Source organism: Labrus bergylta, chromosome 5 (genome assembly GCF_963930695.1).
Source record: "Labrus bergylta chromosome 5, fLabBer1.1, whole genome shotgun sequence".
NCBI classification, from domain to species: domain Eukaryota; kingdom Metazoa; phylum Chordata; class Actinopteri; order Labriformes; family Labridae; genus Labrus; species Labrus bergylta.
In genome coordinates this window covers 14,886,733-14,900,561 of record NC_089199.1, presented here as the reverse complement: position 1 = coordinate 14,900,561, position 13,829 = coordinate 14,886,733, and the positions used below count along the sequence as shown (strand labels likewise).

Genomic DNA, 13,829 nt, shown 5'->3' with positions numbered 1-13,829 from the left:
GTTTGTTAAGCTTTTCTTCTCTTAACACTATGCATACTTTGTAGAGTGATGTTCTTAAAACTGACAAAGCTTTATTAGAATTACCTTTATTGTGTGCCTCCAGTTGTGAGAGGGAATTAACAGCTACTTTGCACAAGGAACAGTAAAGAAGCTTCTTGGCTTTCTCTTCCTCTGACTCCCCTGACATAGAGCTGGGTGCTGGTGACGGGATGTCAGGAAGACCAGACGCTGCTGGATCAATAGCAGAGGGTGAGGGTGAGGGAGAGGATGACAAGGGCATGCTGACCGAAGGCAAGAGGGGACACTCTGCATCTGTAGAGCTCAGTGTGGGTGTTGGAAGTTGGCCAGGGGTCAAAGGTGGCTTGTTAAGGTTGGAACAGGATTGGGTGTCATCTGTAAAGAGCACAACGTTGATCAAGTTAGTGAAGAATTGTAAAGAATCAACCTTAACATTTATTCTTCTGCCCTGATCATACAGGCGATGATGTCAAATGATGGACATAATGTTTTGTTTGTCAGGTATAGTGCTTTGATTGGATACAGAAAACTTAGTTTAGATATTTGAAACAATTTAATCATGAAATAAAAGTAACTTAATAGACATTGGGACACTCTTCTTTTTTAAGCCCACACATAACAGCTTGGTTGTGTATCTCGGGTGATTTCTTAATGTGTGTGCAACATAAGTCCAAAGTGCTCACCCTGCTTATTAGGATCAGGCTCTGGGCTGGATGGTGAGGGGCCTATTGGGGAGGGAGAAGCAGAAGGTGGAGGGTGCTGCTTGTCGCCATCTTGGGGGCGAGCTGTCTTTGATGTCTCTATCCCCTTCACCCTGCGAGCATGGCGGTTGCCCTTATAGTGGGCCTCTGCCTGGCTCTGTCAGGGGGAAAAAAAGACATGGAGGTTAACAATAGACTCATTAGATGTACACAGTAAAGACATATAAGAGATATGTCTTGTACTACAGTTTTACTTGTGTATTTGTACATGCCGACACCTACAAAAGCTCTAAAGACCAGTTCAGATAAGTGAGAATTAGTTGATGCCAGTCTGTGATGGGTTACTCCAGTAAGTACTGGAAATTGTTTAAAACATATTCTGGCGCACTGGGTTTTCAAAGCATTTCACTAAATGGTTGTTAAGTTGATGGTTTGTGGGTCTGATGTGCGCAAGAGGCTGTTAGGGAAGATTGGCCTTCACAATGTTCTCATCTTTACTTCTGGTGAAATCACTGAACAAGCCTGCTGAGCTGATGATGATTAATGAGTGGGCTGTGGACAACTGTTGACTGTTGACAGTCGACAGTCAGTTGCTTACAAAATGGAGCAAATCAAGATGAGTTTAGGTCGACGAGGGTGTGTTGAAGGGGTGGGGGTGGGGGGGGGGTTAAGATAGTGGGAAAGTTAAAATGCTTATGATTTACATTGAATCAAATCCCTTTTGATACTATATGGTGAGCAACATTCAATGGCTCTGCATTGTGTGATAACATGATTGTTTATGCTGTCAAAAGTGCAGTCATATTAGCGATTACAGCTATTACAAAAAGTAGTTTTGTTTTCTAGACCATTTATCACAAGGCCAATATAGAGATAATCAATCTATCAATCCAACTTTATTTATATAGCACTTTTCAGACAAATTCAATTGCAGTTCAAAGTGATTTACAAAAGTGCAGAAAAAAGTGATTGATGAAAAGGTAGTTTGAAAAATCATTAAGAGACTAATGCACACCAAAAGGAATGTAATAAAATAACAATGAAATAAAGATGGATTAAAAAAAAGTAATATATAAATATATATAGGATATGTCACAGATATACTGATCGAAGAAACTAACCTTACCCTTCAAACCCAAATGCCCTCATCAGATGAAATCAAAGCACGGAGTGATATGTTAGGACAAAAATATAGTTCCTCCAAGCTTCTCACTAATACAGACTTACAAGATTGTGTTATGTGTGACTGTAAATGCAAGCCAGGGCCTCCTGGGATTAGACAGGATTCGTTATGTCAATAAAAGGTTGAGGGACCTTCATAAAGGCCTAAATGTTCTGGGGCTCTGAAGGGTGGGGTGCTTGCACTGATGCAAGTGGCCCACTGGGACGTGTTCTGGAAGCCTGTGTAAGCCCTAGGCATTAGCTGCCCATGATAGCTACCCATATAGCCCCCATCCTGATTGGTGTTGACAGAAAAGCAGATATAGCTCTGCCAGTGTAACACAACTCCACTGACTGCTGCTACTGAGACCCCTGCAATCTGACAAGGAGAGGAAGACCTTAACCTTTCTGAAAGGCAAAAATACTTCATTCCTCTTCTTCTTTTTGCACTTAACACAGTCATCCTTATTTTTCTTCCCCTTTCTTGATTTGTTTTACTTTTTCTTAATCTCTGTCACTTCCACTCTCCTTGTGACCTTCAGTGTCAGGCCTTAAGAAACTGATTAAGTTGTGACATCAAGTATAAAAAGAATTGACAGCCTCGAAGGTGGGGGTGAGATGCAGAGGACAATAGGGTGTAAAATAGATCATGGTATCAGATCTTTGGTGTTGAGAAGCGAATAATGATAATATAAATAAATGATGTCCTGTTTAGAAAGTGAAATGGACTGAGAGAGGCGACAAGAGAGCCTATGGAAAAGGGGGATTAAGATGAATGAAGAAGCAGAGATGGGATTAAAGAGGGAGAAAATGAGAGCAAGTGAAAGTCCCTGAAATCCCCTTTCTCTCTAAGCAGGATGTGCTTTGATGTTTTATCTATAAAGCGACAAAGGCACAGAAAGCAGAGAGAGAGCGGGTCTAGCAGCCAAATCTACTGTACAGGGTGCTGGCAGCGGCGACAGGAAGAGGGGGTGGGAAGAAGCTGGAGAGAAGGAGAGGGGGATAGATGATACAGTGCACCCTGCAGAGGGAGAAGCATGAAGAAACATGAATACTGACAAGGAAATCGGTTAGCAAACTGACGTGCTGAGCAGATAGGAGATATAAGTGAACAGAGGTTTGGTGTGAAAAACAAAAAGAGAAAAAGAGAAGAACACAGTGCTGCAGTGGTGATGATGGCTAATGCAGCATGGTGTGACGTCAGCCTTGCAGCAAAGCCAAGCTAAAGGCTGGCAGGCTAATCAGTCCTCTGTGGTCTGAATGAAATGCAATGTTACAATTACAACAAGTGTTGCTACAGAGTAGTAGCAGTGTGAAACACCTACCTGAAGGCCCACTACCAAACAGTGTGTCATGTTGCTTAAACAGTAACTAAACCCCAAAACCATTTTTTTCTATAAACCTCTGTATTTGAGTATTACTCAGGAACTCACATGTAACACCAGCCTCTCCCAGACAAAAACAGGAACACGTAAGTTGGTATATTAATAAGATACTTATGAAGTTATAAAAGCTGAATGGAATAGACCTGGGAATGGAAAAGACCTTTGAGGATTGTGCACAAATATGAATATGCAAGGATAAGCAGAAGGTTGCTTCCTCAAACAGCTATAGTGAAGAGCAAGTGACCTTTTTTATCAAATATCAGCTATCAACTGTGATGCTGTTTAATGAGCTGTGATTCCCCACTACATCTGCTGCAGTGTTGAGTATTGTAAACAATGTAATTAAAACCTGCGTCTGATGGTCGTCGTCTTCATGACATCAATTTAAACTAGCTTAGGCCCTTTTTCTGCATTGTATGTGTTAATATCAGTAGCATATTTGTAAAATATACGCTAATACCCAATACATCTGTCAGGCTTTAATAAAAAAGAATGACTGTCTTCTTTGGACCTGTGGTGCAGTTCAGACAGCTAAAGTAAGCCAAGTTATGTCCTGTAAGCAGAGTATTCTTTCATTATTAAAGAATGTCCAGCGTGATTTAAGCTCCCAGTTGATCAGGTTACTGTGGACAAAGCTATAGAGCTGCGGCAGAGCAGATTCGCAGTGTGACTCAAAGTAAAACAGCAGGCAGGACAAACAGATAGCTCCGGATTAGAGATCTGACTGCGTAGCAGTCTTACTACTATTTAAACAGAGTAACCTGACGTTTTCATACATGTACATACATATCTACACTATGTTATGATGCACATGGGAACTTACTGGAGTAAATAGGTGCAGTGGGTGAGGGAGATATAATTAAGTGGCCCCTCACAGAGAGAACAGGGCAGTGTTACATGAGTTTCAGATGTCTCCCTCCCTGCCTGTGTCCTTTACACACGACTGCATTTAGAGTGGAAGTATTAAGCACTCTTTCACGGGAATGCACTTATATTTTTAGCTTCGCTTGAATGTCAGACTTTTGTTAGATTTCTACTCATGTATATGTCAGAGGTTACAGTCTTAGTCATATGTATCATTACTTTATGTCCAAAAAGGCTATTCAAAATGGATAAATACACATCACTCAAATGTGATCAAAATACCCAGTCGTGTGGCTAAGGATATTTATTTTTTGTAACAGGAACGGACCAACAGATTGACCATAATTGTGTGTCATCCATCTGATGGTCAACCAGGCAATGTGCTCCCCAAAGAGAGACAGGCCTTAAAGAAATTTAACCACACACATGCTTTCAAAAACACACACTGTAAAAAGCCTAGTACCAGACCCTTAACACATCAATCATGTCATCAAGGAGCTTGGTTTTAGATGTCCACATTATGAGTTATTTACTTTCCAGCCTTAGTTAACACTACTGCCTCTTTAATGCGGGTACTCAAATCATTCCTCTAGAGTTTCATCACTTCTGGCCTCTTTTATTTCAGTCCCTCTGATCCATGTTGGAGTAGCACCGTCTGTCAACAGTGAAATGCAGAAAATGTGCATAATCAGCTGTAAGGGGCAAGCTCATGTTAGCTGTGTTTAACCCTCACATGTTTCACACTCATCGATAAAAACCTAAGTATCTGTAGTCTTGAACAAAACAATGATTAAAAAAATGTTTAATAAAATTCTTGCTGTCTTTCTGTTTTCTGATATTCGCTGACTTTGATACTTTGAAGGGGCATAAAAAATAATACTGGACCGTCACGTTATTAAATATGCAAACAGGGTTTTTCTCTGCCCTCTTTCCCCTTCTCTCCTTCCTTGGTGGGCTAAAAATGGAGCTGAGAAACTGTGAAGCAAGATCTCACCTGCACAGCTGTACATTCAATCACCAATGAACTCTGAGGCCAGCCAACTGTTTGGGTCATGATTTCTTTTCTAGTGTTCTCTATGAATGTTGGACTTTTCGTTGTGCTCCACCTCAGTTAGTAAATCTATCATTAGTTACAACTTCTGTTGATTTTTTTGGTTTTAATGGCACACATGCAGTTGATCCTGATAGTGTTGATAGAAAAACAGCTCCTTATTAATTTTTTTTAATGAAACTACCTCCAGCTTTATGTACAACACTGGGGTCCAAAAATAACTTTTTGACTAACTGGCCAAGATGGCAGGTAGATTTAAAAAATGTAGATTATTTTTTTTAAACGGTAGTAGTACCCAGGCCACCCCTGCTACCATCTTACAACTTTACAAACTCTTAATTAAAATCCACCTGCGAGTAATACATTTGCTTTAATCTACAAAAACAAGTTTGACCGGATCACGTGTTCACAGCCATAAAGACTGTTCGAGTAGATCACAGACTGTGTTCCGTTGCACTAGAAGTAAACAGGTGCACGTGGCGGCTGGCATTCCTCTGTGTGTGTGTGTGTGTGTGTGTGTGTGTGTGTGTGTGTGTGTGTGTGTGTGTGTGTGTGTGTGTGTGTGTGTGTGTGTCAGCACGCTTCGGACGCTCAGACATGTTGACAGCAGAGGAGCAGGAGAGAGAGGCTACAGCTACAGCAACTCGCTGAAAGCTCAGCTTATTTTTTATAAAATACTATTATTGTACAAACATTTACCTGCCGTGTGGTGGATAGCCCTCTGAAATGTACTTGCCAAACACAAAATCCTCCCACATTTGGCGCTTTGCAGTTGTTCATTTCTGACCCTAAATGACACCTTGAAGTGACATGGCATAGTGGGCACTAAGGTATAAAACTGTAAATTTGAATCACAGTGAAGTGATTTCAGTTAATGGATGAGTATTTCACAGTGGGTACATAATAAAAAAAATTGGATAAAATTAGGAAAGGGGAAAAAGCCTTATATATTTGGCATAAATCTATTTAGCAACTTTCAAATAGCAATCTAGCGAATAATAAAAATGTAATTATTTTTTATAAGGGAATGTGTGCAAGGAGTTAGTGAGTGTTGTTCCCCTCAAAACAGTCGTAGCTGTTCCAGGACCAACTGTTGTTAAAATGCCAGGTATCACTACTCATTACTGTCACATGCACATTTCTTTGGCATAGTGAAAAATCCAGACCGTGGGGGTTTGGCTAGCCTACCAGTTATGTCGTGCCCTCATGTACAGAGGCTATAGTTCATCTTTACAAGGACCGTGGGATTGCTGCATGTCAACCCCCGCTCTCCTCCCAACCTTTCCTGTCTCTTTCCAAAACTATCTAATAAAGGCAGAACATATAACTTGACACAACCAGAGAGACACGGGAAGAGGACTGTTAACTCTGCCCTCCTCTGGTCAAAACATACTGTAGCACCTCATCAACATAACACACTGGAACTGGAACACATACAAGATGCACACACACACACACACACACACACACACACACACACACACACACACACACACACACGCATCTCGCTTTACTCATTTTTTATATATATTTTATGCATATATGTATCAGATGCATATATGCATGTGTCAAATAAAATCTTGAATCTTGATTCAAGGTGTCATACCTCTGAGTTGAAACGTATCTGACAGACATTGCAGGAAATGATTGGCCGCTTTGTCTTCACCAGAGGTGGCCCAAACGTGTGCGTCATGACAGCCTTCTGGACAGGGTCCATCTGAGGAGAGAGACAGTCCAGAGTTCATATCAACGGTTCAGCAATACAGGAAGAGTTCAGAGGGAAGTGTCACTGTTTCACCTAACCACAGTGCAGGTGAACGGCATTTTTGTCTTTCTTTAAAGATAAAAAGAATGGGAAAGAGTGAATTAAAGAGGGAACATTGATTGATGTGGACATGGGGGGTGTGTTTTCTCCGTAGCAGCTGGTGCTGCTGTCTGCGCCTGAGTTCTTGGGTGCCGTTCAAACACTTTAATTCATGCTGGGGTTGGAAGGGCCTAATTACAGACTCCCTGTCTGAAAAAATATCTACTTTGTTCGTGTGCTACAAAATCTCTGCTTTTCACCATAGCAGAGAAATACTTCAAACATTACAGGTTTGCAGTCATGTGCACATTAATGAGAGAAAAAAGGTATAGATAGAATTCAACTGATTGCTGTGGGACAAGTAGTTGCTTGTTGCAAGAAAAACATCCCAATTTGGCTAGAAGGAAAGTCTTTTAACATAGGTGATAAATACAACACAGAGTTATTATAATTCATAAAGATATTTAAATTCAAATACAGTAAAATTAGTCAAACATAACACAGAAGGATGGAGGATTATATTTATATTTAAGTTAATTTAATGTACAATGAAAAATAGGTGAATAGGTGAATTATTTTATCTAAACAAAAGTAAAATCATTCTCATTAGAAATATGCACCCCAGTGTTTGTCTTATGTGATGACTTGCACAATAGGATAACAACATTTTATGAAAAAGAATAAGGATAATTTAATAATGTATACTTTATTGATCCACTCTGTCTAGTAAACATGCTACACAAACATAGGCTGAAATACACACACATGCACAAACAGGATCCTATGGACATGCACTAATAGAAAGGTTTCAGAGTGAGGGGGCTGCCCGCAGTGGGTGCTCCTGAGCTGGTGGGGGGTTTGGTGCCTTGCTCAAAGGCACCTCAGCAGTGCTCAGGAAGTGGACTGGCACCTCTCCAGCTACCAGGCCAATTTCTGGACTTGGTCTGTGCTGGGACTTCAACCAGTGACCCTCTGATTCCTAACCCAAGTCCCTACAGACTGAGCTACTGCTGCCCAGTTGTAATTTGTAATTTGTCAAAACATGAGGAAATAAATGGAGAAATAATTTATGTGCAAAATCTTAATAAAATGTCAAATCGAATTCTGAAAAATACCAGCCAAGCTTTATTGTGTCCTCTCGTGAAATGTTTCGTTTTGAAATGACTCAAATGGACTCGTGAGCTTTCTGAACTAGCGGGGTTCAAGAACCGTTGTTCTCGGGGTTGTCCTTAATAAGTAGCAAAAAAAAAAAAAAAGCACACCGCGGTTATACTCAGCCTCTCATCTCCTGCTCAGAGCGTAAATGTACGCTGCCAAAAGAGAGACTGTTTACACTGTCAAGCACCAGAGGGAAATTGTTTAATTGGTCTGAAAACCTAAACCCTGTCTGAATTCAATGTTAGACATATTTATAGACTGCTTTTTCTGCCCTTCTTTCTTATTTAGATTAAGATTAAGATCTACTTTATTGATCTCCTCAAGGGGAAATTTCTGCTTTTACACTTTGTAAGTCATGCAACACACACATAGGTTGAAATACACACATGCACAAACAGGATCCTATGGACATGCACTAATGAAGAGATGCCAGAGTGAGGGAGCTGCACAGTGGGCTCTGTTGAGCCGATGGTAGTGGGGGTGGGGAGTCAGTGCCTTGCTCAAGGGCACCTCTGCAGTGCTCAGGTACCTCTCCAGCTACCAGACCAACTTCCAGATTTGGTCTGCACTGCGACTTGAACCTGTGACCCTTCGGTTCCCAGCCCAAATCCCTAATCACTAAGCTACTGCTGCCCATGTCTCCAATTGACCTCTGTGGTTTTGTGATTTTCATCTGAGGACCTGTAACACCTTCAAATTACTTTTTCCAAAAGTGCTACCAAAAACAAACCCCCCACCCCCATACCTTATTGGATTCTATCGTTGTCATGTTGACTTCAGTTTACATCCTGCTGATGCCAAACTAACAAAAACTTGAAAGGTAATCTCTGGCTGAGAGGAAGTGTAATAAGGTGAAAGCTTAATGCGTGCTGCATCATTGGCTGAATTGAATCACCTAAATGTGCTATTTATTTTTATTTAAAAAAAAAGTGTACATGAAAAGAAATTACATTACAACAGTTATACAGTTCTCTCTATGTGATGGACGTCCCTGTTTGTTTATCTTGTAATCTAACATCAGAGCGCTGGGTCTGCGTCTGAAAATGACGTCAACAAAGGGTTAGCTTAAGCAAAATTTCACACTGGATGTAGACTGCCAACACAATGATAATTGTAAACCGTACCGCCATTCCAGAAATGTCTTAATTGGCTGCACAGGACAGTGAAACGCGGTAAAGACATTCATGTTTTGGTAAAATAAATACGATCGCACAGCAATGATGTGAATTCTATGATTAAAGTGAGTGCCTTTCTTTGGGGTGGTGACCTGTCAACCAAAATGAAAGGTAGAGAAAAGCTGGAATTTAAAATAGACTTTAAAGTCTTTAACCATTCCTTAGTATTGCATGTATTTAACCATTTTGAAGTGATAATCTCCAATTTTTCAGTCTTGGTTGATTTGGTAACACCTAAAAAGTCGACTATGAAATGAGTTCAACCTTCTTGGGCTTTCACTGTCAAAGCTGCCTCAAAAAAAACAAAAACAAATACAAGATTACAAATATAACATCAGAGGTTTAATCTTTTATCTTGTAATCCAGGCTTTGTTATTTAAAGCAAAGCGGAAAAAAAATACTCAAGACACATGAAATGCAAGTGAAAGCCGTCTGGAACAATGCAAAGCAAATTAAGTGATGATCATTTTAGCCATGTTGCCCTGCACATTGTTCTAATCTCCTCAGGCTGTTAACCGGGTTAGAGAGGAACTGAGACACCAGTCCTACTCTGGCTGAGACACATTTACAGATTCCAGTTAAGTTGATTTTTTTTTCTAAAAGGAAAACCTTTAAAGATATCAAATGTTATTTAATATAATTCAATCTTAGGAATTCTACTTAGGAGTACAATCACTTTCTGAAATATACGCAAAGAGTAATGACATTTACTTTAATAATTTGACCAACTGAAAAAATATTTTCCTCTGGATTGTTACAAATCCTCAGAGTGACAGGCTCATTGTCTCCCTCTGCACAGGACTCAGTGTGCAGCTCATGTCTCTATTCACAAAGGTGAGGACTGCTGTATACTCCTTAGAATCCTAATTGCCGGAAACTACCTGTAATCCTGGTGGGACAGACCTGATTTGGGTTCTCTGGATAACTCCCACAACCCCACTAAAAGTTTTGTCCCAAGCAGGAACACTCAACGGTTTAAACAAAATAACCAGATGTATTTGTCTGTTTCCCTTTCTCTGTTTCCTGTCAGTGCATTCTGGCCAACCCACAATGTTCTGGTGTTAGTGGCCACACTCAATGTCCTCACTGAAGCAGGATGAATCACTAACCTGCGGACAGATCATTTTGCCTGAGTGCATGACTATAAGGTGTGTGTGTGTGTGTGTGTGTGTGTGTGTGTGTGTGTGTGTGTGTGTGTGTGTGTGTGTGTGTGTGTGTGTGTGTGTGTGAGATGCATGTGAATCTCTGCTTGTCGCCACACTGACCTTCACATGAAACCCAATCTGGAAATGAGAAGGAGCCATAGAAAATGCTGACTGTAGAGAACACAGCCTGTGCCTCTTATACAGTTGATTAGCTGTTACTCATTTTAATGCAGTAAAACACTCCACCAGGCATTTCCTTAATTATGCTGAAACTCACTCTGCTGAATAAAAAGTAAACAGCTGTGACCCTATCATTTTGGCTTATAAAGGTACAAATCCTAAACACTTCATCCCTTGTCTTCGTTCAGAAGGCAATGCTCCGGAATGACGACTGAATCTCATCTCTGTCTTCGATTGTGTGAAACAAGAGGATAAGAAAATGTGCACACGCTTTGTTCATATAGCAGGTAAGCACTCACTGTGTTAAAGTTGTGGAAGAGGCCGATGCCGGCCGAGTGAGGTGACTCCAGGGGGAACTGGAGGAAGTGCTTCATGTCCAGTGGGGATGGGATGACAGTGGGACTCCTGAGGAAGGCAGGGACCGGCCCCGGTCGGTTTACACTTCCTGTGGAAGATGAGGAGGATAAATAAGATTCTCACAAAATGAAGACATTGTACATGGTTTGTCAGTTAACAGATGAAAAAGTCTTTTCAGAAATTTTAATGTATATTTTACAAAATATTTTTGGAAATCAACGTACACCAAAAGTGAGATAAAACGATCAATGTTGTTATGATGTCAGTATGAGGCTTCCAGCTAGGCTAGGTTCGAACTTACATGTAGCTGGAGCAACTCAGTACTGGAGTCCATGACATAACCACAATGTGTTGTGTTTTGTTGTTGTTTTTTTTTAGAAGGTTACTCTAACTAAGTGAATTAGTAAGGGCTCATCCTTCCTTTTATAAATTCTTGAAATGACTGCGACTTCTTATCACAAGCCATCAACACTTCGGCTCCCTACCCCAAGCAAACTTTTTCACTCCTTACACGGCCTCAACTGACTTTCTGAAGGAGTTGTGTGTCCACTACAAAAGGAGATGCTAGTTGACTTTCCATCGTCATTCTTTCTGTGATGCAGGCTGTTAAATCTTCATACACAATGTGCCACCCCTACACCGTGCAGTGTTAAGAGAATGTTATCTTTCCACATATTTCTGAGACCAAACTGCTTGTTGCAGCTTCATTATTATGGTGCAGACATTTGATTGGTTATTGATCTTTTCATCAAACTCTTTGCAACAAAACAAATGTTCTCAGAGTATTCCCCAAAATGAAGCTTCACTAAACACTAAACTGAACCTGATTTAAGATGAGTTCTATCCCCTGTTTCAAAATCTAAACCCTCATCTTCTGCTTAGTTTTCCCTTATACTGAGCCCAACACACATCTCTGCCTTTCTTGCTCACTTTTTTTTTTCTCAGTCGTAGCTCAGCAGCACTGAATGCCTGCACTTGAGGAGTCTTCTGTGATGGGCAGGAGGGCTAAGCTCCTTAAGCCTCGCAGCTGGGGTGCCACAGATATCAGCCTTTTCTCCATTTCTCCCTCTGTCTCTCTCTCTCTCACCAAGCAGTTTTCTATCCCCATTTTATGGTCCCTTATTCTGTCTGCCTGCCACTGTCGCCCAAGTCTACTTCTCCCCGTACCAGTCCTCCCAGCTGTTTTGTTCATGCCTCTTCTCATCCTCTTTTCTTTCTCCCCTTATTCTTTTCTGTAGCGTACACCAGCAGGCTGCTTGGGGCCCTATCTGGCTACGCAGAGAGAATTTGAATAATCTTCCTCTGAGATTATACGCAATCATCATCCTTTTTTGCCGCTGCTTTGTGGTGACTACTTACCAATTTGTTACATTTGTAAAGAAAACTGGTCACTTGTGCAAATGAGGGAGAGAAGAAGCTATTTTGGTAACAGAAAGGATTCTTCTTCCACTGACTGCAGGGGAGACAAAAAGAATGTGCTGTCAGGATCAGAAATAGATGGAGGGGAAAGTCACTCCTTCTAGCATTCCTCTTCAGGCTGCGTCAGTCCTTGTGAGGCTGTGACAGCTGAAGCTCAGCTGTAGCTATTGTCATTTTTGTCTGGCTAATTTTGCATACAGTATGCTGCATAATAAAGGGGAGGTAGGAGGGAAATTTGATATAATGTGCAGGTCATGCTTTAAATGTCTTACAGACATGCCATGAACGCCACAGCTCACATGGACGCCATTATCACCTCTCCAATGCAACCACAGCAAAGTTTGTGTGGCACGAAGAAAGAGCCATAATAACACATCTTAGTCTTAGTTGATACACACATGCTCAACACCAGATATAATGAAGGCAAAAGTGCGATCAATTGTAAATGAGAGCTGAGCTTTGGTTAAAAAAAATAAAGGAAAAGCAATCTGGCACTGGCCTTAAATAATGATAAACGATTTGAAGACATTAAATCAAAGGGACAGACCTAACCCAAATATGTTGTAGGGCTGGACAACATTATAAATGGCTCGCTGGCCCCGACGCATGAATAACAGAGTCCGGGCCAGCTGATTGCATGTTCCACTGGCCCGCTCAGGCCAGTTAAAATACTGCCTTAAAAAAACAGTAACATTATTCTCAACTAGAGACCATTGTCCTGGCTTACTGATGTTTTGTCTGTAATTATTTTGAGGTCAATTTGTAATAACTGCTGCAATCATCCTAAAGCACCTGTGTGTGTCACAGCTGAAAGGGCAGCTGACAGCTTCACTGCTGTCACGCCGAGAGTGCGCTAAATAAACTTGGGCACGCATTGCAGCGCAGGTGTTTCTCTCATAAAAAACCTGGTTCGTAAAACAGTCATAAAACCTCTGGTTTCTGACCAAAAGCCGTGCTAAAATCAACATTTAAAGCAAAAAATATCTCTGGTAGAGTCGAGAGTGACAGCATGGATTATGAGAACTGAAAGTAAAACATTTTTAGCCACAATGGCTGGTTCAGTGTGACAATATTAAAATACAGAACTGCAGCAGCATTTGCATGTTTAGTCTGTTTGGTTAACAAAAACACTGTTTGGTCTCTATAGTTCCTCTCTCTTTCTATATCAACCTTTTTGAGGTCGAATTATATTGACGTCAAACGTATGCATAATTATCTTTGGTAGTTGCTGTGACAATCCTGTTCTGTTTCCACTACAAACAACATCCCATTCTGTGGGAAACACAAAGATTGACTAGCTCATACAAACAGCTAATGAATGAGCCACATACTGTTAAGCTTTTGTAACTTGGTATTTGCACCTCTCTCCTCTCCAGTGCTTGTGTTGAAAAATATGGTCACTTTAAGCTCC

At 40.9% G+C, this 13,829-nt stretch overlaps 1 protein-coding gene across 3 annotated transcripts in view; it reads right to left on the bottom strand.

The window, feature by feature from the left end:
* LOC109993744 (zinc finger protein 385A) overlaps positions 1 to 13,829 on the bottom strand; it is a 29,529-nt gene that overhangs the window by 2,837 nt on the left and 12,863 nt on the right. For all 3 annotated transcript variants that reach the window (XM_065954949.1, XM_020646808.2, XM_020646809.2), the window contains 4 exons: positions 10,942 to 11,087; positions 6,787 to 6,897; positions 702 to 876; positions 85 to 393 (listed from right to left, as the gene is read on the bottom strand). In XM_065954949.1, the coding sequence (XP_065811021.1) occupies positions 85 to 393; positions 702 to 876; positions 6,787 to 6,897; positions 10,942 to 11,016 (670 nt within the window). In that variant the 5' untranslated portion in view covers positions 11,017 to 11,087. The remainder of the gene's footprint in view (positions 1 to 84; positions 394 to 701; positions 877 to 6,786; positions 6,898 to 10,941; positions 11,088 to 13,829) is intronic.